Source organism: Cephus cinctus, unplaced genomic scaffold, assembly GCF_000341935.2.
Source record: "Cephus cinctus unplaced genomic scaffold, Ccin1 Ccin1_scaffold0921, whole genome shotgun sequence".
Taxonomy (NCBI): domain Eukaryota; kingdom Metazoa; phylum Arthropoda; class Insecta; order Hymenoptera; family Cephidae; genus Cephus; species Cephus cinctus.
In genome coordinates, this window is record NW_014333493.1 from 46,159 (window position 1) to 67,729 (window position 21,571).

The window sequence follows — 21,571 nt, forward strand, 5'->3', positions numbered from 1 at the left end:
TTGACATAGTGGTACCTTTATTGGAGTGCCGACTTCGTCGAGTAGCGATTTTTTATATATAATTAATACCATTTACAAAAACTCTTTAAGCTTGTGCTCAAGATAGGAGATTCTAATATTACGGGTGAAAGGCTATTAGGATCATGATGATGATTGTGAGTACAATGCGCTACTATTAGATTAATAAATTAATTAATAAAGACAAAAAGAATCATTGTGTATCGTTTAAAGTTAGAGGCTGATTCGTCACATATTTTCTACTGTACAAATGTATTATCTATTTAGCACCAGACATACCCATTCTGTATGATACTTGTAAATTCGAAATTATTATTTGCATTCTCTGTCAATTTAATAATTATTTATTAATCAACAATCGGTTCGACTTACGACAGTTTGAAAAGATATCGCTGAGGCATGGAAATGTTAACAGTTTCTTATTTATTATTTCGTTAAACGCAACGATGATCCAGGATGCAGATCATCATGTACTTGTACGAATGACAAAATTCGTTCTGTAAAATTGTGAAAAATTTCATTGTCAAAGGCTTTACAGTATGACTTTGTCTTTTTATGGATATAGGTGACTTCGATAATTAACTAAGAAAAGGAGTCAAAAAGTGAGACATTTTGGTCCCGTTAAGCCCCGTTACAAGCATCGCTACGCTCAGGTGCTTATCTTCCATTCCAAGATGTAATATCCGTTTATACATCAGGATCAATACCATATTGACGTACTATTCTGTATTACTATCTATATTGACAATTGCTGAAGTAAATTACATTTATTTACACATAAGGACTTGCGGAAACTCATGAGAAATGATTGACTATTTAGATCGCGGACATGGGGGAGAGAATGAATTTTCTCCAAGAAAAAAGACACTCAATAAAATTGGCCATTATCCTATTTACAAATCGTCGCTTTACAATGAATTATCGACTGACTTAGTCGTTTGAGTGTAGATTACAGAAAAATTTTCAAGAATGCCATTATCAGATCACGATTACTATTGATAGTAGCATTCGATTAATTCTAGCGATTTCACACCATTCGATAAATACTAGCATTCGATTCGTTCTTCTTTTTCGATGAAATGCAATTATTCGTGATAATCATTTTGTTGCTTGGTCCATAACGAAATAGTGGTATGTACAATCCGAAAGTGCGCTAAAGTAATACTCTGTCTTAAGAAGTGTTCACCTAGTGAATTCGTAACCCAGTTGCAGGAAAGTGAACTGACCGCAACTAGGTTTCTGCATTAGGTTGAATTAGTAGGGTATCATTGTGTCCATCACTTTTGACTCGTTAAATCGTGCCTCTAATACAAATAGGGTTTTTATGTAATAATCAACCGTCATACGTTGCTAATGCCTCCTGGAGCTTATTCACAATTTTTTGATAAAAGTTTATCTGCTCTACAAGGTGATTCTTCATAGCTTGATTTATGTGAATTTCGCGCTCTGATTGAAAATGCGTTTCCTCTGCCATAAGAGCGCGGGTTATCACATCTGTCCTGATGCACAGATCCTGCAATTGCTGTGGCTCCATTTTGTGTTCACTGACTAGCCTCTCCGAGTCTCTTCGCTTCTGAACAGCACTCTGCGAAGAAAAATGGCGGGGTTAAAGATTCATTATAATCTTTATAAGCTTCTTGAAAGCGTACCTTATGTATACTGATGACGTCCGGGAAACTACTGATGATTCCTCTGTAAATATGGAATTTGTCACCAAGAGGCTCCCAGTCGAACTTCGGCTGTTCTTCGTATAATCTTCCTATTTCGTTGTAAGCGTCCCCGGTCATCTTGAGGGCATGGGTCAGTCTGCCTCTACTACTGTCGTCGGCTTCCAGGGCGTGACCTAGGGCTGTAAAAGATTGTCCGATCTTCTGGAATTCACGCTTGTAGAGGACCTGATGCTTTTTTGTCTGATCTACAGCTACTGCCATGAAGTTCTTCACCACCGGATCCAGTCCCGAGATGAACCTTGAGAAGGCATCAGTCTCAATTTCAACCTTGATCGGGTCAAGTGGCGGAAGATCAGCACACTGGATTGCATTGAAATAATTTACACCCAAAAGCTCGTCCTTCTCGGCTTGACGCTTTCCAGCTTTCCAACGTTTCTCATCTGTACACGTCATGAAATGTTCCCAAACGCGGCTTCGAGACAATACTGGATGCCTGCAGACATAATCGACAAATTCCTGTAGCTGCGTTCGTCGGTGCTCTATGAACTGCTCTTCGTAACGACCTGATATCTGCTTGTCAGGTAATGGAGGTATCGGGATGAAACAGAATTTCTCTTCTAAGCGCTCGTGTAGCCAATCAAAATGTTTGTATCTTCGAGATACTTGAATATTGTTGAACTACAAAACGAATGGTATGTGTTTTAAAGGAACTGTATGTCTTTTAAGTTAACAGATGCTAGTGACTGTTATCAACTTACCGTGGGTGTTAATTGGTAAACTATAAAACTCTTCAAGCCCTTGAGTTTTGACTCTTTCTTTGGGGATGTGACAACGCAGTTATAACTTTCACCAGTCGGTACCCACGTACAGCGTCCTCCTTCTACTTCATCAATGAATACTTTTTCACTGTCTGGTACATTCAACAACTTAGTACCCAGCAGAAAACTATCTTCGCCCGACTTGATCAGCGTAGAAAATTTGTTGTTTTTCTTTGGTACATTGGAAATGGGCCTCTCTGGTATTACCGAGTGGATTGTGTGCATGGATACTATGTCTCCGTAGTCTACAGTGTGAGGTTGGGCTGGTTGTATCATTTGGTGCTGTTGGACGGGAGGGACGTAAGGTTGTGTTTGTCCTGCATCAGAGTCATCGTCCCAATCATCATCCCAGAAATCACCAGTGCTTTGCTGGGATGCTGTCATATTACCTTTCATAAAAATAGGTTCAATAATGAACAAGTATGCTTAATGCAATAAGAAAGTTTTTATAGGATGGCAATAATTGATTACATGGTATTTCTACTGTAATCTTAAAAACGCAGATTACTGCTTGACATTTAACATGCACAATGATAACTTTTTATCATGAATATGATACTCCAATCATTTTCCACGCCATATTTATAGTGGCTATTGGATAGCCACTTGTACAAGAATTATACAAATTGTTATCATAAATAATTTCTTGATATAAAATCAAGTAGATAGATCTTATAAAGATTTTTTCAATTACTTTGCAATAATTATTTATGATGTGGAGGAATTGCCAACTATCAAAATATTCCACTATTAAATATGTAAAATAAATTTTTTAAGTAGTAGTAAACAATAATACCTGTAATTGGTGCAGCTGCTTCAACCACTTGGACATAAGCTGCAGGGAACAGACCTGACTGTCCACTCTCATTAAATCCTTCGCACCATCCATCACCCACATTGTCTCTCATCACTGTTAGAATTTCTCCAGCGTTAATGGATAATTCTGCTGTTCCCGGTTCACCCTTGAATTCATAAAGGGCCCGTACCTGTAAAAGAATCTGAATTAGTACAAGAAATCATCTACTGAATGATAGAAACAAAGGATTTCGTTCTGCCACTCTAGCAGATATGAGTCATAATCCTAATTCTCTAAGTACTTGCTAACCAAATAAAGATTATTAAACGTATAAGTACATACCTGCTGACCCTCCATTGCTTTTCACTAAAATACTTTCAATTTTACTCAATATTCTACTTTGTAGAAATACAAAATTGCCTAGCTACACCCCATAGACATATCTACATCTGGTTCTTCGTACCGAACGGCTGACATTTGCGCGTTTGTGTTTGTGTTTCCTCGTCCTCAACTAGAAACGTTTAATCTTCTGGCAGTGTATCAGTAGAGCAGGACTGTATCTCGTGTTAGAAAGACCACGTATCAATTTTACGCAATTGTAAGAATAAGAAGTACTTTCCAAATCACATGTTACAGATCTTTCTTCACGAGGACACGGTGTCTTATGTTAATTCCTATATCCTTAATACATATATAAATTCTTGAATTTTTATTATGAGTCGCAGCTTCCTGGGGTCTACAGAATAATTGATACGTCAATGGAAGAAGACACTACACTTGGAAATTTGACAATATATTTCTGATTCGGTGCATGGATGTATGTATGTATGCACACGTAATCATAAGAGATCCGTTGCTTACTGGTTCTTTTACGGGAAGGCGGATATTTTAAACGTTGTTCAATAAATAGATTGCTCAATAAAGACTGTTAAATATATATTGTTGGAGAATTTTTTGGAATTTATAAATAAATAAGTACTAATTTACAGCACGAGTATGTACAGTCCTGTGGAGTTTGTTTGAAAATCTAAAGTTCAGCAACTATATGTACTTAAAATTGTTTCTTTTCGGCAGATATACTTTGTACCTATTGTTGTAGTACAACGGGGAGGATTTCAATCGTGTATTCTAATATTAATCTTATGATTTGTCTCATTACTGATTATGCGGTGTAAATTAATAAAATTGCGTATCTGATCTGCCTTTTGTATCATATAATTGAGGCTTATACAACCGGGTTCAACATGGCCTTATCTAGAATTTTTTCTCTTCGGAGTAGAATGAAATCGGTTATTGATACTACTAGTAACAAATTAAGTGAGATTGCTACACGGATAGAGAATTTCGAAACACCTGAGAAAATTAAAGGGACAATTTTGGAGCGCTGGGGTAACTGTTCTAAATAACGCCTTTTTCTTTAGGTTATATGCTTCAGTCATGTATAATGTTCTGTCATATTTTTAGGAAAATATTGGAAGAATTTATATATTGACTATAAGGATGTTGCAATTGATGTCGCAAAAGATTGCAGAGAACGTCCGATACGTGCTACTTTCTATTTTTCAAGTATGTCATACAAGTATTACTGTGCACGAGATTTAGAAGTATCTCTTATAATAATTAATATGTTTTAGCTCTTGCATCCTGTTATTATTTTGCCAAGCATAATCCTGACGAAAGTTCCTATCGCGAGCAGTTACTTCAGGACTCTATTAAAGTGATGACAGTTGGTGAATCAATACGAAATCCAGAAACTGTACAACATATAAAGTGGATCGAGCAGTGTTACAATGAAGGTGTTATACGACGATTAAGTTTAGGAATAATTTCATTTATTTGGCTGGATAATTATGATGAGGTTTGTGCTCATTACAAAGCCACTTGCTCATATTTGAAACCACGCTATCTCACATTTCATGAGAGGATAGTCGACATAGGTTTTATGGATAAATGGTGGATACTTGAGAAGAAAATGGTAAATTATGATATAAACGAAGCTGAGTTTGAAAACAGTACTCATAAAAATGTAGAAAATAGTATATTACCAAGTTGAAAATAGTAATTAAAGAATTATTTGAGTTATTAGCTTGTTTATAAATACATAATATTTATTTTAATAAATAATCTTTGTAAAGGATGGACATAGAGCTAATACGTTTAAAAAAAGAATTATTTCATTTAATAAACGATTTCATTACATAACATGAGTTTTTCAACGCACATAAAATCATTGCATACAAATATAAAGGTTTTGAAAAATCAGCATTCATTATAGTTAAGCTATTTCTATCGAAAATAGAATCTGCATTGTACAAGAAACTAGGTACAAAAAGGTACGACTTATATAGAACACTATAAAAGTTGTGAGCAGTCAGATACCTTTCAGAACCATATTCAGTAATGTATCGAACTAATCTCAGTAGCCGTAACACTTTATACAAATAATGCAATTTCATTTAGTTTTAAATGTATATAATAAAAATTTTTTTAACACTCTGTGAAGACCCATCAGCTTCTATAAGACAGTTCATTCAGGGATCTGAAAAATCATAATAAAACTCATATTCATACACGAAGCATAATAAATAAACATGAGTACCATTTGTTTAAAAGAGATAATACCTCGAGCAAAAATAAGAGCAGTACGACAGGGAAGATATGCCATCATTCTGTGTGGACGATCACAGAATGGCTCATCCTTTGTAAAATGACGTATACTAGTATCAACTCGAGATTCACCACCAAATTCTGAGTCATCGCTATTCAAGACAATACTATAAGATCCAGCCTCGTGTACGCCAATTGCATAATCAGGGAATGACTTTGTCGGATGAAAATTGAAGACAAATATAACGCCAGCGCGGTCGAAGACAATAACCTTATCATCCTCGTGTTTCCAGCTTACATATCCCTAGAATAATTACAGTAACATGATAGCTAAAAGAATTATCAACAAAATCATTATAATCGGTTTCAATGATCTTACGGGATTAGCGTGTAACCATCCATATTTTTCTTCAAGATGGTTTACAGCACGATCCCAGTTATTCATGAATTTATACTTGAGCATCTCGTCATCCACTAAGTTCCATTGACGTCTGGCATAATGATAGCTATCGCCATTGCCAGCACGTGGAAAATCAAGCCATTCGGGATGGCCGAATTCATTACCTAAATCATGTGACTTGTTATTGTATACGTCACGTAAAGACACACATATTTTTCTAACTCTCAGATAAGAAAAACTAATTCTACTCACCCATAAAGTTAAGATAGGCTTCACCGCCAAGACCATGAGTGATTAGGGTAATGAGATTATGCAAGGCAATGCCACGACTGATAATCGGATTCGGTGGACTTATCACGCTCATGTGTGTGTACATTTCTTTATCCATGAGCCAAAAAGCTATCGTTTTATCACCAACAAGAGCCTGATCGTGCGATTCGGAATAGGCTACTGTTTTTTCCATCCATCTGCGATTGCTGAGCGTCCAGCAAATATCCCCGATTTTCCAGTCTTCGTCCTTCACTTCTTTCAGGAGTTTTATCCATTTATCAGGAATAGCCATACCCAGACGATAATCAAAACCGACACCTCCTTCAGGAACAGGTCTATCGGGATCACATTTTAATTAGTTATATAATTCTATTTTTTTTTTTTTTTTTTTTTTTTTTTTTTTTTTTTTTTTTTTTTTTTTTTTTTTTTCCACCAAGTACATTACCTGCATACTGCTGGCATACCACTAACGTCCTCGGCAATCGTTACCATTTCAGGATATAATTCATGAAGCATATGATTAGCTAACATTAGATACACAACACCTTCGACATCTACATTTAATCCATAATATTCATCGTAATGTCCACTAAAACCTTGACCCATGCCTCTCGAATGATATAACATGGATGTAACACCATCAAATCTATATTAAGAAATGAAGATGTCTTAAAAATAATTACAAAGCACAGAGCGACATAATAGTAAATTTCGATTATACCTGAATCCATCAAAGCCATATTCGTCGACATACCAACGTAAATTAGATAAGAGGAATCGCAGTACTTCGTATTCTGCATAATTGAAAAGACGACTGTCCCACAATGGATGTTCACCACGACTACCAGTGTGGAAGAAACACGAATCGGTTCCGTCAAACATATTTAATCCATCTAGAGTATTTTTCGATGCATGAGAGTGCACCATATCTAGAAGAACGTAGAGGCCGTGTTGATGACAGACGTCAATTAATTCTTTCAATTCTTCCGGAGTACCGTAACGTGAGGAAGCGGCATAAAATGATGTTACCTTAATTATTTATGATAACGGATTACATATGTGTCACGATAGCTTTTTGAAATTAAATTCATATACTTGTTTGATTCTAATATAATAAATGTATAGTATATATACCTGATATCCAAAACTTGCATAATAAGCATGTTCCATTATTGCCATTAATTGTATGGCATTGTATCCTTGTTTAACAATTCGTGGTACAATGTCTTTGGAGAATTCTAAATAAGTACCAACGCGGAATTCTTGTGTTGCTATACCTACATGGCATTCATAGATGCGTAAACTTTCTGGCCGCTTTGGTTTAGGGTGCTGTAGCTTGTAGACCTGTGATCAGTATTAATTATGTAAGTCTATGATGCTTATAATGACAATATATGTCAATAATTAAAAGTGAGGATAATCTAAGCAACCTGATTTGCAGGTGGATGCCAAATTCGTTGTTTAAAAGTTGTACCCTCTGAGCGATTGGGTGGTTGGGTCACGTACGTGGCCCAGGGACTTAATCTTTCCAATAATTCTCCATTATGATTTTTGACAATTACTTTCACCTCTGACAGGTGTGCTAATGGACAGCTACCATCTGCATTTGGTGGTAAGTTCAACTCCCATTTGCCATATTCGAGTTTCTTATAAGGAGTTTTTGTTTTGTCCCAACCGTCTTTTGAAAAATTATGTTGTTACAAACGTCGGTAAGAATATTTTCAAGCTAGTTCATTATACATTAAATATTGCACTATTTTCTTACTGAAATCTCCTGTTAAGAAAAGTTCTTGAGCACCAGGAGCCCATTCTCTTGCAGTAACACTATTGTCCTTATTCATATGGATACCAAAAGTTTCAAAACCTTTAGAAAATAAATCTAAACTTTTATCTCCCCCTTCAATCTTTTCCACGTAGTCCTTGAATATTGCATATCTAGATTAATAAGCGTATGATTATCATTTACTCATATTCAATTATATTTAATCTCTTATACTAGTAGTGTAAATAACGATACCAGTGGCATTGACCTTAATGTATAACATATGTATATGTGACCTTAATGTATAATAAATTTGTCAATTAGATATCAACTGAGTTAACTTCTATATTAAAATTTTTCTAAGATAAAGCTAATTTAAAATGACCAAAATAATATGTATTATGAATAGCAGCATAAAGTTTGAATTTAAAACAATAAAAGCAATCCTTTTCTATTTACCTAAAGAAATTCAATGAATTCAAAATTGACACAAGTTTTAAATAAGCTTCATTTTTTTGTACAGACTACATTACATGACAGTATTTTATAAATTCATATCATAAAGGATAACAGAATATAATAAAAATTGAATATTTATATTCAAACTGTACTAAACAACAATGGCAATTTTCAAATAACTCAATAATGTTTAAAATACAAACCTTCTACGAATATCCGTTTGATAGTTCTCCAAATAAGGATCTCTCTCAAGAAGTGCCTTCAATTGCGGGACTTCAATTTCAGAAGGATCCATACTCGACCATTTACCACCCATTTTGCAAAAGTAAATTGTACAAATTTACAAGAATGTGAACGGAGTACCGTTTAGTAGAAAAATTGAATACCATCTGACCGGCAAAAAGCCGAATGACATGTGAAGGTGATTCTCCCACCGTTCAAACAATTATATCTATCAGTTTATACAACAGAATCAAAGAATCATCGAAAATCCCAAGTTTTAGTGTCATTGTCATTTTGTTCCTCGTTTCATCGTGGTATCATTGTAGCGGGATGCATTCGAATACTCTTTCAAAGTATCTGAGAAAATATTAAAAATTCCAGTACAATCTTCTTGCTTGTAACAGTACTATACTGTTAATCAATTGTTGCGTATTCAGTAATCCTCATTAAATTGTACCTACGTCAAATCAAAAGTGATCGAAGACCCGACAAGTGAAAAATCGAGGCAGAGGAAGGTATCCACATATCTAGTGTTAAAATGGTCCAATTGAAAACTCACCGTGAGAGAGACAGACAGAGACAGATATCATATTCATGAAACTCCATAGTATTGGGTTAGGTTCTAGGATATGCTGGCAACCATTTTTGTGAGAGTGCACTTCAAAGTCGGTACGGTGAACGTCTTATGTCGTAAAATTGACATGTCGTATGGTACATAGTCGCCCTGTGTTAAAGGAGCAAAGAGGAGACGTGTTTTTTATCGCATTATTATTAGAGATCCAGTTATTCTCTGTGAAAATTTTTTAAATTATAAAACGTACTAGGCGTGCAATACGTATCAGTTGATGTATCCTCGGTGGAAAAGAGGTTCAAATATCCGAAGTAGCCCCAACGAGTCGTTCAGGATGAAGTGATTTTTTGCTTCTTCGAGTGACACTTCTGTCTCGGGTTTCTGGAATAATCGACATTCCTTGAAGCTCAGTAAAGAAAGTTAACTATTTATTCGAAAGCCCTGAAAAAGTCGGGCGAACTGGTGAATTTCACTGGTTTTTATGAAGTGATGTCTCGCTATGCAGACGACTAACCAATTGTTTCGAAGATATTTTGCGATATTTTAATAAAAGGAGTGGATTTGTAATTGAATATTGTGTGGAGTATTTGTTATATTCGCACCACGATGACGGCTACGTTTGATCAGTACGACAAGTCCAGGTACATGGTGGAAACTAATTTTTCTTAGCATACTTGACAGCAGTCTGATCCAAATTATGCTGATCGTTCTCAGTATACTAATTATGATTTATACAAAATATAGGGGCTGTCTAATTGTTTTATAGTGATTTTCACTATCTTCTAAATGATTTTTTTTAGCTGGTACTTTGGAGCAATGTCAAGACAGGATGCATCTGATCTCCTTATGAGTGAAAAGGAGGGTGGCGTATTCTTAGTTCGTGACAGTACATCGATTCATGGGGATTTTGTACTTTGCGTGAGAGAGGATAGTAAAGTTAGCCATTATATCATCAATAAAATCCAGCAGGGTGATCAAATACGTTATCGCATTGGAGATCAAATGTTCCCTGATATTCCAAATCTTTTGGCTTTTTACAAGCTACATTACTTGGACACCACACCCTTAATCAGGCCAGCACCTAGAAAGATTCAAAGGGTGATTGCTAAATATGATTTTGCTGGCTACGATCCCGATGACCTTCCCTTTAGGAAAGGTAATATATACTTTTCGAGCAATTGCTTAAAGAGCATCTACGTCTTAACTTCTAAATACAGCAAAGTTTGTAAGTATTCTCACGATAAAGATGACTTTCAGGAGAGATCCTGACAGTAATTTCAAAGGACGAAGACCAATGGTGGACTGCGAAAAACAGCTTAGGCCAAACTGGATCAGTACCAGTTCCATATATTGAAAAATATGATGAAGATAGTCATACTGTAATAGAAAATAGACTGGAAGGTGGTACTTGTAGTTCAAATTCGAATCTTGTCCAGCCTTCTTCGCAAGTATCACATCAAGAATCAGGTCAGGCGACAGTAACGCGACGTTCAAATATACAACGAACGCTACCAGCGTTCGCGAAAGTAAAGCAAGCAAGGGTACCAAACGCATACGATAAAACAGCTCTTAAGCTGGAAGTAGGTGACATGATTAAGGTAACAAAAACTAATATAAACGGTCAATGGGAAGGTGAATTGCACGGGAAAGTTGGTCATTTTCCATTCACGCATGTAGAATTTGTGGAAAACGAGACTAGCGAGGAGAATCAAGAGATTTAACAGAGTTTTTCGAAATAATTTGCACGTTTCGCATGTATCGTGGTTACAAGAGAAAGGACGAAGACCAAATGGTTTTAATTTTTAATAGCATCTCCACTGTATATATTAATAAATCGAAAATATGTTAGCAATATTGCATTGACCGGGTTGCATGAGTCATTGAATATTTTTCCTTATATATATTTATAAAATAATATTAAATCCGTTATATTCCTGCTATTGGTAAATGCAATAATGATTAATAGCCATAGGTTGTGCCACCGATGGGTTCTCCCAATATATATAAAAAAAAAATTGAACTTTAAATGGTGGATATTGCAATGAAAAAATCCAAAATCCGCTTGATAAGAATTTTTCGTTCTCAACTCTTCATACGTCTCTTTATAATATCCACTGCGTAGTAACCGTTCCGTATTCTTCCTGTAAACGATCGCAGTATTAAGATTTAAAAAAATAAATAAACTGGAAGTATTCCACATGAACGATAAAAGTATACATTCGGATTCTGCGTGTAGCCGTCTATTTTCTCATATGTACAAGCGAATAGCGGAAATTCGACTCTTTCATCACTTAAACAAATATTCCGAGAATAACAAAATATAATTTTTACGCATTTTTCACGCAAGTTTATCTTCTAGTTATAGTAATTTGCAATGGGACAGTATGAATGACCATAAAGGCAGTTGTTTTGGCAGCATTTTACGAGAATCCAGCCATACTTGTATAAAGCAAAGCGATAGATAGGATGTGCCATTATATATAAATATATATATATATATATATACATATATATAAATATATACAATCATTGTCTTTGATTAATAATATTACCGACTATCTGGTGCTTGAGATGTTTTTCGAGCATGCGTCACGGAGTAGTCACTTTGACGTGTATTGTAATTAAAATTCGTAATTTGACGAATAACTATATATATACCGAGGCATAATAGAAAAAGAAAACTTATCTCGTATGATACTTGATTAAACTTCTAATATTCCACTATCACTCTACGTCGTATTATAGCTTAGGATAAAACTTTAATAATTGTCCTGTAGTATGTCTTCGGATAACGTATCAGTTACATTGGACACGAGGTGTGAAGTTCTGATCATACATGTATGACGTGTGCATGAGAAGGAAGCGAGTCTGAATACGATAATAATAAAAATAATGATAATAATGTATATTTTTCTAAAGTTACGCACACACTTGGTTTCCAGCGCCCTTTTTTTTGTTTAATTTCTCTTTCCCCTCCCTTGTTCCTCAGTTTTCTCATAGTCAATCGACTCCCCTGTTATCGCAACACGACTAAGAAGTAAAGCGTGGTCACTTGTTAGATAGCTAAGATAATTGTATAATTAATTTATAATAAATCATTGTAATGTAATATTCGATCATTGCATACAACAATAAATGATAAGTATACTAGGCGTATGTTTTACGATATAGTTTTATTTCGAACAGCAGTATATCATCCCTTATAATACCTGTGAACGAGTTTTTTGTGAATACAAAAAACATCACTAAAACTTCCATATACGATTTCGGTGATTACACTTTGACCCTTGCTCCAGTGGTCTAAGGCATTTTCTTTATTTTTTTCTCGCTATTACGGACTATGGATTTTTTGAAACTTCATACATGGTTTATTTTAAACCCGATGTACCATTTACTTTTTTCCCCATTACTTCGTTATAATGATAGCTCGTTTGCGATTATACGTTTAGCTACTTTTAGTAATTCTCTATTATCCGATATCTCTGGCAAACATTTGTTTATGTCAGTCACGTTGCTATGTTTGTCAATGATAGGACCATACGAAAGCTTTTAGATAGTATTCCTGAGGGTCGCTTGTTTCTTCGATAGGAAAACATAACTGGGTAGGAAAGAAAGGCGCTAATGGCTGTGGTTCTGGTGCCATCTTTTCTTTGGTTTCCAACACCATATGTACACCCTTAGCTCTTGTCGGAATTACAATCGTTAAAAATACAGTCAATGTCATTGATAGAATATAAAGGTACCTGTCGGCCATAGAAGCGTTATTTCCTTTATTTATCGTGCCAATTGGGTGATCAATGCTGCGCACATTTCAAAGAATTCCATAGTATGGTGACCTGTAGCCTGAGGTGGTGGAAGAGAAGGTTCTGCAAGAGATGATAACAATCAAACATTTTAATCAAGAAAGGTTATACCAGCCGTCACTGCGTACCTCGTCCAGTAAAATCCTCAGTTTCTTCACTGGATAGGGATTTAAAATCAAGCAGATAACTTTTGTAATCGACTTGGTACAGTTGCAGGGACATTTTACTGTGTCTGTCAGTGAGAGTGTTTTTGTGACGCACCCTGACGCTGTATGCGTTTATTATTTTCCATTCCTATAGAAAATTTATCCGGATTTCATAAGTTTAATGAGCGATCAAGATTAATTATTCTTTGTTACTTACAAAGTTAAGGGCTTTCATGGCACGATACACTTCGTTCATTATGTCATTTGGTTTAGATTGAGATCTGATTCCCAAATGCCATTTTGCTCGTTTTACAGGAGTTCCACGATTTCCGCCTTGACCTGCACCTTGTACTGGTACCGAGACACTACTTAAAGAGCTCTGACGCTCCCGCAGTGCTGCTTTTTAAAAAATTAAATTTTTTAATAGACAATGGCTTGATTTCTCCGTTATAGTTCGATGTGTAAACTCCGTTTATCTTCAAAATGCAAGTATCCAATTGATTAATCGCACAGTTAAACCGAGTTTAAACAACAAATCGTATTGATTGAATCGATCCTAAATTTTTATACCGTACAAATTTTTCGACTTACGGGCAATTCGCTCAGGATGTGGTCGTAGTGGACTATTATTTACATCGCTTGAAGTAAAAGCTACTGGTGGTGGACTTGATGCTACGTAAAAGTCCTTTAACTCTGCTTTGGCAGCCTCATCTGCAATTCTTTTGTTATCTATGATCAAATGGTAGGCAATAGCCAACTGATCGTGAGGATCGCAGCTAAGGAGAGCTGCATGAACTTCAGCCTCTTTGACATTGAATTTCTCGCAGACTTCATTAACTGCATCGATGTCAATCACCGAGGAATCTTGTTCTACTGGAGATGGGAACAAGTACGTTGGGAGATCCTTCTGGAACCATTCATGTTTCCTGCAATAAAATCAGAAGATAATTTTCCTTTTTTTTTTTTCTGAAATACAATTTAGTTCCAATTAGCATACTTGATATCCTCGATAGTCGCCCGCTTCATTGGATCAACTTGTAGCATATGGCATAATAAACTTACTACGGTCTTATTTAGATATTCTGGGATGGGAAAGATTCCCGCTGAAATTGTATAATGTATTAGTAATTTTCGTTCTATATGTTTTGTGGTTACTTATTTTGTTACAAATAAAAAGGGATTTACATTTAATTTTGCGAAACAGCGTTGGCACATGTTCGTCATCGAATGGTAGTGTTCCACATAGTAGAGCATATAATATTACTCCACAAGACCAGATATCAACTTCTGGACCAGCATATAATTTTCCGGATATTACTTCAGGTGCTGCGTAATTTGGCGAACCGCAGGACGTACGTAAAAATTCACCATCCATCATCATGTTCGATAAACCTTAAATCACGTACATTTATAGAAATCCATGATTACCAGTGATTTATTTCCTCTGGTAGAATAATTTTTACAAGTTGTGTACCAAAATCTGCAATCTTCACGTGAAGATTATGATCTAGAAGTAAATTCTCTGGCTTTAAGTCGCGATGAACTATCATGTGACGGTGGCAGTAATCCACCCCTGAAATAATTTGTTGGAAGAATCTGCGTGCTTCGTATTCCTTCAACTTTCCATGTTTGACAATATAGTCAAAGAGTTCTCCACCAGACACATATTCCATTATCATAAATATGTCTGTCGGAGTACTTATTACTTGATATCTAATACAAAAAAATATATAGCTAATTATAATATATTTAACGAAATTGGAATCATCCATATTACCAATGAATAAATTCTTACAATTTAATAATATGAGGATGTCGAAACAGTTTCAAGTTTTGAATCTCTCTACGGATCTTTCCCACTACATCCAAGCTTTTAATTTTTTGTCTGTTAAGGATTTTAACAGCAACTTTATGCTTTGTCAAAACATGTTCACCAACTGTATAAACAGATAACATATTATTCAGGAATAAAGCATAATAGAAGTATGAAAAAACTTACTTTTTACTTTTCCAAATGTTCCAACACCGAGTGTCTGCCCTAGAGTATAATGTCCTATCTTCACAATAGGTTGTGGCTGTCCTGTTTGTATCTTATCCGACATCTTGATGGTTTCTAACAAATAAAGTATTAAATTGCTGTTTTGAAGTATCCACATCGCGGATATATTAGTAAAGAGGGTAAGCCTTATGAACTTTATGTCTGACGGCTCATGAAGAGTAGGCATAGAGAATATACTGAGGCCAGAAGAAAGTTCTCAAGGAGGTTGATATTTTATGTACTTTGCTTAAGAATAAGAATGTACAGAGACTGACCCTTTGTACCAATATCTCATAAGTAGTTTCCACAATGAACATACTTTGCAATGAATCTATTTAATTGTTGACTTGGTAAAAACTCTATAACATAGGAAGATCAGAAGGTCGAAAAGAGTTGCTGTATTATTATTCTACAGTAGATTAAATAGAAATTATGCAATGCCAGCAATTTACATCAATTTTATGTAATAATGGAAGATAGCTTAAAATATTAGCACGTCTCTCTAATCTGCGTCATCAATGTTAACGATCATGTTAGAAAACAGGTCAACATTGTCAGCTTACCTGTGGTACGTATATAACAATCTTCTCGAGGTCAAAGATTATAACTCATTCCCAGTATTAAAAGTAAATTATTAAAACGAGAAAACACAACAATGGGAGCCAAGAATGGCTAACAATTTTCAATCACCTGACATTATTTACATGTTTCCATCCTAATCCCGTAAATGGCTCAAAAGCAATAGTGAACTGACTATTTTTCGTACCTTTCTGAAAACATGTGCTCTATAATTTTCAGTTCAGCCAACGCAAGATATCCAATTATTCTAAGTTTAATGCAAATCTAATGATTTTTCAAATTTCAATAAGGTTGCAGATGATTTGATAATGAGTTAATTTATAACAATATCTTTAATAACTATAGCATTACTAAAATTTGAATGACATTTGAATCATTGTTTTACGAACATTATCTTAATGGTTTATTTCTAGAATCTCTTGATATTAAACTTAAAATATTTTGGCTCTTTAGATTGAAAAAGTTGATAATTACAGTAGTTTGTAAAGAATAACAATTTATTTTGTATATTTTTGACATGAGTTTTTTTATCTAATTCCTATGATCGTAGCAGTATAATTTTCAGTGATGAAATAAACGATATCTATTATTCTGTAATAAATAAAGTTGTACTATAGTAAGTTTTTAAAAATTATAGATAATAGACTTCTAAATATGTAACAGTCATAGGGATACGTTTACATTAGTATACATCGGTATACATGTACTTTGACCGTGGTCTCTGCTGGCAGTTTTACAAAAATTTATTCTTTCGCCTTTAACACTGTAAATAGACTTCAGTGAATAAACTTTTATAAAAATGTCGGAACATGTTAATCCGGTTAAACATTTTTTGAGTGGTGGTTTCGGAGGAGTTTGCACCGTTATAGCTGGACACCCTCTTGATACTATTAAAGTAAGGTTACCATATAATTTTTATTGTTTCACAGTATTAACGTTAAATAAACAATTTAATGTTTGACTACGGTCATCCATTCTGACCTACTTGATACGTATAATAATCAAACAAAAATAATTGCATGGAAAACTATTAGTAGTTGCTGCCTTATTTTAATAGCATTTGTTATTTAGGTTGTTTTATTATTTATTATTATAGGTTCGCTTGCAAACTGTTTCAAAAGTTGGTCCTAATGAACAGCCATTATATTCAGGAACATGGGACTGCGCAAAAAAAACGATTGCAAAAGAAGGAATCCGTGGGCTCTACAAAGGTACGATGTATTAGTTCATTTATAGGACTTGTCTTACCATTGTATTCTTTTTCAGGAATGGCTGCCCCACTATGTGGTGTTTCGCCTATATTTGCAATAAGCTTCTTAGGATACGGAGTAGGTAAAAAGCTTCAACAAAAAACTGTAGATGAGAAACTGCGTCCTGATCAATTATTTTATGCTGGTGCATTCAGTGGAATTTTTACAACTGTTATTATGGCGCCAGGAGAACGCATAAAATGTCTTCTTCAAATTCAGCATGCTGGTGCTAAACCAAAATATAATGGACCAATTGATTGTGCTAAGAAACTGTATAAAGAAGGAGGAATTAGAAGTATATATAAGGGTACATGTGCAACACTTTTAAGAGGTGAGTATAGTTTTTGAATTATATTCTTCGATATATATAAGTTTCATAAGTACTTTACAAAAATTTGTTCACACTGCTTTTCATATATTTTGACATTACCTGGTTACTTTGAAAGTATTTAACTATGCATCGACGTGATTGTCGCATTTTATTAATACTAGCTGAACAATAATGTACATCAAATCGCGATTGTCGCGAACACTGCTAATTGGCTAGCTGATAACATTATTGTCCTCATAATTTGCTACTTTTCGAAAAAGTCGGTGGTTGTGTCGTCGTTTTGGACGTCTGCATTGTAGTCCACCTTTACGGAGGGCATGAAAAACACCCCAATTCTTTAACTTTTCCGGTGTTAGGCATCGGGGAGCATTTTCCTTCACTCTGTTCACCTGTAAAAATTACAAAGTCAATTTTTTCTGAAATATTCTCTATTTCAAAGGGAATACTTCAACGTACCAAATGTGGATTCCAATGTATCATACCGCAATTGCAGTCCCAAGGATTTCCATCCAGTCTCAAATTCTGTATCTGTGTCTGCCTTTTAGGTGGTCGCAAATTCTTAAAAAAGTCTCCAGGCAACGTCGTCAACCTATTCTTGCTTAAAAGGATTTCCCTCAACTCCTTTTGTTGCTGTATTGTAAATAATCCTGGTGGAATAAACTCGAGATCATTAAATGATAAGTCAATACGTTTTACACTCTTTAAACCGTAGAATGCATCCATTGATATCAGTTGAATATGGCAATGGCTAAGATCCAAGTCGATTATCTTATCAAGATCGAGAAAGGCGTCAAAATCAATTCTAGTAACATTTCCTCGCATCTTTAATTCCAACAAAGACGGCATGCCTTGCAGAATGAATCGTTCCAATAAAGGAATGTTCAAATTATACAAATGTAATGTTTCGAGCTGACGTAATCCTAGTAGAGAATTCTTGTGCAGCGTCAGCGGTGCATCATCACCACCCAAATAGAGTTTAGTTGTTGTGTTCATAATCTCAAATGTGCTGAAAAGATGTAAATCGTCATTGAAGAACAGGACTGATATCTATGACGTTAAACTTGGAGTTCCTTTTTACCTTGGAAATATTGTATCCAGAGGGTTGTCACGAAAGTCTGCGGTGATTAGAGCTGGAAATGGTGGAAGTGATAATTCTGACAAGAAAGTTAAATTATTTCCCGTCAAGTCTAATTGCTCCAGCATCAATAACCCAGCTAAATCTACACTCTTAAGCGTGAGTAGCTTATTAGCAGCTAAAGATAGGCTTCTCAAGTTAGGTGTACCATAGAAACAAAATTCAGGTATAAATTTGAGATCATTCTTCTCAAGAGAGAGATGCTGTAGATTATATAGACCATCAAACATATGCCAGGATATATCTTTAACAGCACAGTCATATACTCTGAGATGAGTTAAAACAGAGAGACCAGTAAAAAGGCCACCCATAACTGTATCTTCTTCAGCTTCCACTTCCTGTTTATAAACATCATATGGCAGAATCTCTTTGTCCTCGTTTTCTCCCGTATTTTGTTGACTGAGAAAAATGAGTCTATGTCCATTTCGACTAGAGGAATGATTAGTCACTGTATATGTTACAGAATCATTTGCCTCTTCTTCACTTGGTGTATTCACTGGCTTAACTACCAAATTTGCGGTAGTCTTATTCGTAAGACTTTGACTAGTTAATGTGACCCGTTCCAAATTCAAATAAAGTAGTGTCATGCCCAAAGGAAGTAAAGTATCCGAAGATAATATTATTCCACCTTTCTTCTCATGCTCTACCCCTTGTATATCAAGTGATATCAATTCCACGAAGCGTTGCAGATCAGTGGATGAAAGAAATATATCCGAAGTTCCGGTACCTGACTCAAGTATACTCAAGACCTATATGGAGGATCGTCCCGGAATTGATTAGGCATAAAGCAATAAGAAAGCGACCAATCGAATGCCTCACCTGCAAATCTGAAGGAAGTTTCGCCATGAGTTTCCTGGGATTACCCGCTAACACGCATGTCGCCACTTTGAGTAACTCGTTAGCCAGAGGATGATCTTCGTCTAGACTATTGTATCCCTCGTCTTGTGCCGAATTCTGTCGGCAAGAGATACGTTTACCTCACGCATATTGCAGCCAATCATCTAGTTACGTGATTGGTTTCGTCACCTGAGTTCTTGTGCTCGGTTTGACCCACTGCTGTAGAGGCAGGTCGGTGAATTTGAGTACTTGACACGAACATCCCTGCGGACACTTTATCTCCCATACGCCACCGATATCTATTACTTGTCCAGTGCATTGTTCCTGATCGAAACGTGTAGCAAACGCATTACTTCATTCAATCACTATTATTATATTATAGTACGCCAAAGCGAACAACACGATTTGACTTATTTCTATTGAAAATTGTACTAAGCTTTTTACAGAAGCTAAGAACATTTATTATGAATGACCTTATTTACCAAGTGAATAAGGTTGTCGACCTACCAGGATTAGGAGAGAGCACAATAATGGAAGGATAATGCCCATAATGCCCAGGTTGGACCCAGTCATCTAGTCTTGATGGAGACACGGTCCTGGGAACCTAGTTTGGTACGCTGGTCCGAGGGAAACTGAATATTGTTTTCCCTTATCTATTCAACTTCATGTCTCCTATCAAACAGGATGTCTACTATCTCTCAACCCACACGCGTTACTCGCTATTATTAATTATTGTACACAATACTATACCGTGCCATCCTAAATTCACGTAAGAATCCATAAGGATTGTCCCGTGTCTTTATCTTTTAATGTTTACAGATGTACCGGCCAGCGGTATGTATTTCATGACATACGATTGCATGCAGAGACTGTTGACTCCAGAAAACGGAAAAATAGGAATTCTCTCAACTATCCTTTCTGGTGGATTAGCCGGTATCGCCAATTGGATCGTTGGCATGCCGCCTGACGTTCTAAAAAGTCGTCTTCAAACTGGTACAGTAATTTTTATTTATTTCTCTGCGTTCTCACTGTTTCAGAAGAATTTCCTTCTGACTGAATTGTGAGAATTCAGTTATCTGCTTGGCTTTATCAATACTCTGATTCTTGTTGGATGCATGGTAGAGTAGCTTTCGACACTGACGGTCACGCATGTTTCTAATAAATATTTGTACCACGAATAGTAAAATACTAATTTATCTTTTTTTACAGCACCGGAAGGCACTTATAAGAATGGTTTACGTGACGTTTACGTAGAATTAATGAGAAACGAAGGACCTCGGGCTCTTTATACAGGAGTCGTTCCAGTCATGCTCAGAGCTTTTCCTGCCAATGCAGCGTGCTTTGTTGGCTTTGAAGTTGCTATGAAATTCTTTAATTGGGTAGCACCCGATTTATAACGATAATCAGATCAATTAGGACTTTGATACTGCAATATTCATCTATTTTTACAGTATATTATCAATCTCGTGAATGCCATTGATCACGTTATTTTCAGCAAAATTTTTGTGAATAAAGTTATTAAGTATTCGTCAAATATAATATCAAAATTAATTGCAATGCCAATAAACTTAATATATGTATATATTTTTTATCATGTGTAACTGAATCAAGGTTGAAAAAATACATTTCCTATTTTTCAAATGTATCAATATCCATCTATTGTATTTGTTTAGTTATCGTACAACGTGAATGATCATTTTAGAGTCTTTTTCAATTATATATTGACACGTAAAAACTGCCAGGAAAAGATATTCTTGGAAAAATCTTTCCCTTGGGAACGTATAGTGATTCAGCAGGTTCCATGACTATTGTCGCTTTTTCAACCATGCGCAATTGATCTGAATAGATCATTCTACACG

The 21,571-nt window shown here is 35.5% G+C and overlaps 7 protein-coding genes across 12 annotated transcripts; 3 read left to right on the forward strand and 4 right to left on the reverse strand.

Moving 5' to 3' along the window:
• Positions 1-211: 211 nt before the first annotated feature.
• On the reverse strand, positions 212-3,806 carry LOC107271155 (sorting nexin-9). Of its 2 annotated transcripts, none has more exons than XM_015746807.2 (5): positions 3,645-3,806; positions 3,303-3,492; positions 2,447-2,823; positions 1,668-2,366; positions 212-1,603 (listed from the first exon to the last, which is right to left on the reverse strand). In XM_015746807.2, exons 1-5 carry the CDS (start codon positions 3,657-3,659, stop codon positions 1,352-1,354), a joined length of 1,533 nt encoding a protein of 510 aa, XP_015602293.1. In that variant the 5' UTR covers positions 3,660-3,806; the 3' UTR covers positions 212-1,351. The 2 variants fall into 2 exon arrangements, with proteins under 2 accessions (XP_015602293.1, XP_015602292.1); XM_015746806.2 differs by having other exon boundaries at positions 2,447-2,895.
• A 368-nt stretch (positions 3,807-4,174) lies between these two features.
• On the forward strand, positions 4,175-5,501 carry LOC107271163 (mitochondrial import inner membrane translocase subunit Tim29). The gene is made up of 4 exons (XM_015746825.2): positions 4,175-4,296; positions 4,377-4,691; positions 4,767-4,868; positions 4,937-5,501. Exons 2-4 carry the CDS (start codon positions 4,547-4,549, stop codon positions 5,353-5,355), a joined length of 666 nt encoding a protein of 221 aa, XP_015602311.1. The 5' UTR covers positions 4,175-4,296; positions 4,377-4,546; the 3' UTR covers positions 5,356-5,501.
• Positions 5,455-9,348, reverse strand: LOC107271151 (1,4-alpha-glucan-branching enzyme). Its single transcript, XM_015746800.2, has 10 exons — positions 9,004-9,348; positions 8,345-8,514; positions 8,010-8,257; positions 7,714-7,923; positions 7,301-7,608; positions 7,025-7,225; positions 6,562-6,914; positions 6,289-6,473; positions 5,925-6,213; positions 5,455-5,841 (listed from the first exon to the last, which is right to left on the reverse strand). Exons 1-10 carry the CDS (start codon positions 9,114-9,116, stop codon positions 5,834-5,836), a joined length of 2,085 nt encoding a protein of 694 aa, XP_015602286.1. The 5' UTR covers positions 9,117-9,348; the 3' UTR covers positions 5,455-5,833.
• Positions 9,349-9,425: 77 nt separating this feature from the next.
• Positions 9,426-12,745, forward strand: LOC107271161 (adapter molecule Crk). Its single transcript, XM_015746822.2, has 3 exons — positions 9,426-10,234; positions 10,394-10,749; positions 10,851-12,745. The coding sequence occupies exons 1-3, from the start codon at positions 10,200-10,202 to the stop codon at positions 11,312-11,314; spliced, it is 855 nt and encodes a 284-aa protein (XP_015602308.1). The 5' UTR covers positions 9,426-10,199; the 3' UTR covers positions 11,315-12,745.
• Positions 11,384-16,363, reverse strand: LOC107271156 (5'-AMP-activated protein kinase catalytic subunit alpha-2). Of its 4 annotated transcripts, XM_015746811.2 has the most exons (11): positions 16,144-16,363; positions 15,542-15,655; positions 15,338-15,479; positions 15,017-15,255; positions 14,728-14,934; positions 14,540-14,645; positions 14,134-14,468; positions 13,760-13,941; positions 13,525-13,690; positions 13,337-13,459; positions 11,384-11,734 (listed from the first exon to the last, which is right to left on the reverse strand). In XM_015746811.2, the coding sequence occupies exons 2-10, from the start codon at positions 15,642-15,644 to the stop codon at positions 13,368-13,370; spliced, it is 1,572 nt and encodes a 523-aa protein (XP_015602297.1). In that variant the 5' UTR covers positions 15,645-15,655; positions 16,144-16,363; the 3' UTR covers positions 11,384-11,734; positions 13,337-13,367. The 4 variants fall into 4 exon arrangements, with proteins under 4 accessions (XP_015602297.1, XP_015602296.1, XP_015602299.1 ...); XM_015746810.2 differs by lacking the exon at positions 11,384-11,734 and having other exon boundaries at positions 12,748-13,459; positions 16,144-16,362; XM_015746813.2 differs by lacking the exon at positions 11,384-11,734 and having other exon boundaries at positions 12,748-13,459; positions 13,760-13,938; positions 16,144-16,361.
• A 451-nt stretch (positions 16,364-16,814) lies between these two features.
• On the forward strand, positions 16,815-21,357 carry LOC107271160 (congested-like trachea protein). The gene is made up of 5 exons (XM_015746821.2): positions 16,815-17,054; positions 17,256-17,370; positions 17,426-17,740; positions 20,532-20,705; positions 20,922-21,357. The coding sequence occupies exons 1-5, from the start codon at positions 16,959-16,961 to the stop codon at positions 21,107-21,109; spliced, it is 888 nt and encodes a 295-aa protein (XP_015602307.1). The 5' UTR covers positions 16,815-16,958; the 3' UTR covers positions 21,110-21,357.
• LOC107271153 (carboxypeptidase N subunit 2) lies at positions 17,742-20,525 on the reverse strand. Of its 2 annotated transcripts, none has more exons than XM_015746805.2 (6): positions 20,220-20,525; positions 19,902-20,036; positions 19,695-19,829; positions 18,819-19,624; positions 18,197-18,746; positions 17,742-18,129 (listed from the first exon to the last, which is right to left on the reverse strand). In XM_015746805.2, exons 1-6 carry the CDS (start codon positions 20,283-20,285, stop codon positions 17,953-17,955), a joined length of 1,869 nt encoding a protein of 622 aa, XP_015602291.1. In that variant the 5' UTR covers positions 20,286-20,525; the 3' UTR covers positions 17,742-17,952. The 2 variants fall into 2 exon arrangements, with proteins under 2 accessions (XP_015602291.1, XP_024944149.1); XM_025088381.1 differs by having other exon boundaries at positions 19,902-19,985; positions 20,220-20,334.
• Positions 21,358-21,571: the final 214 nt, after the last annotated feature.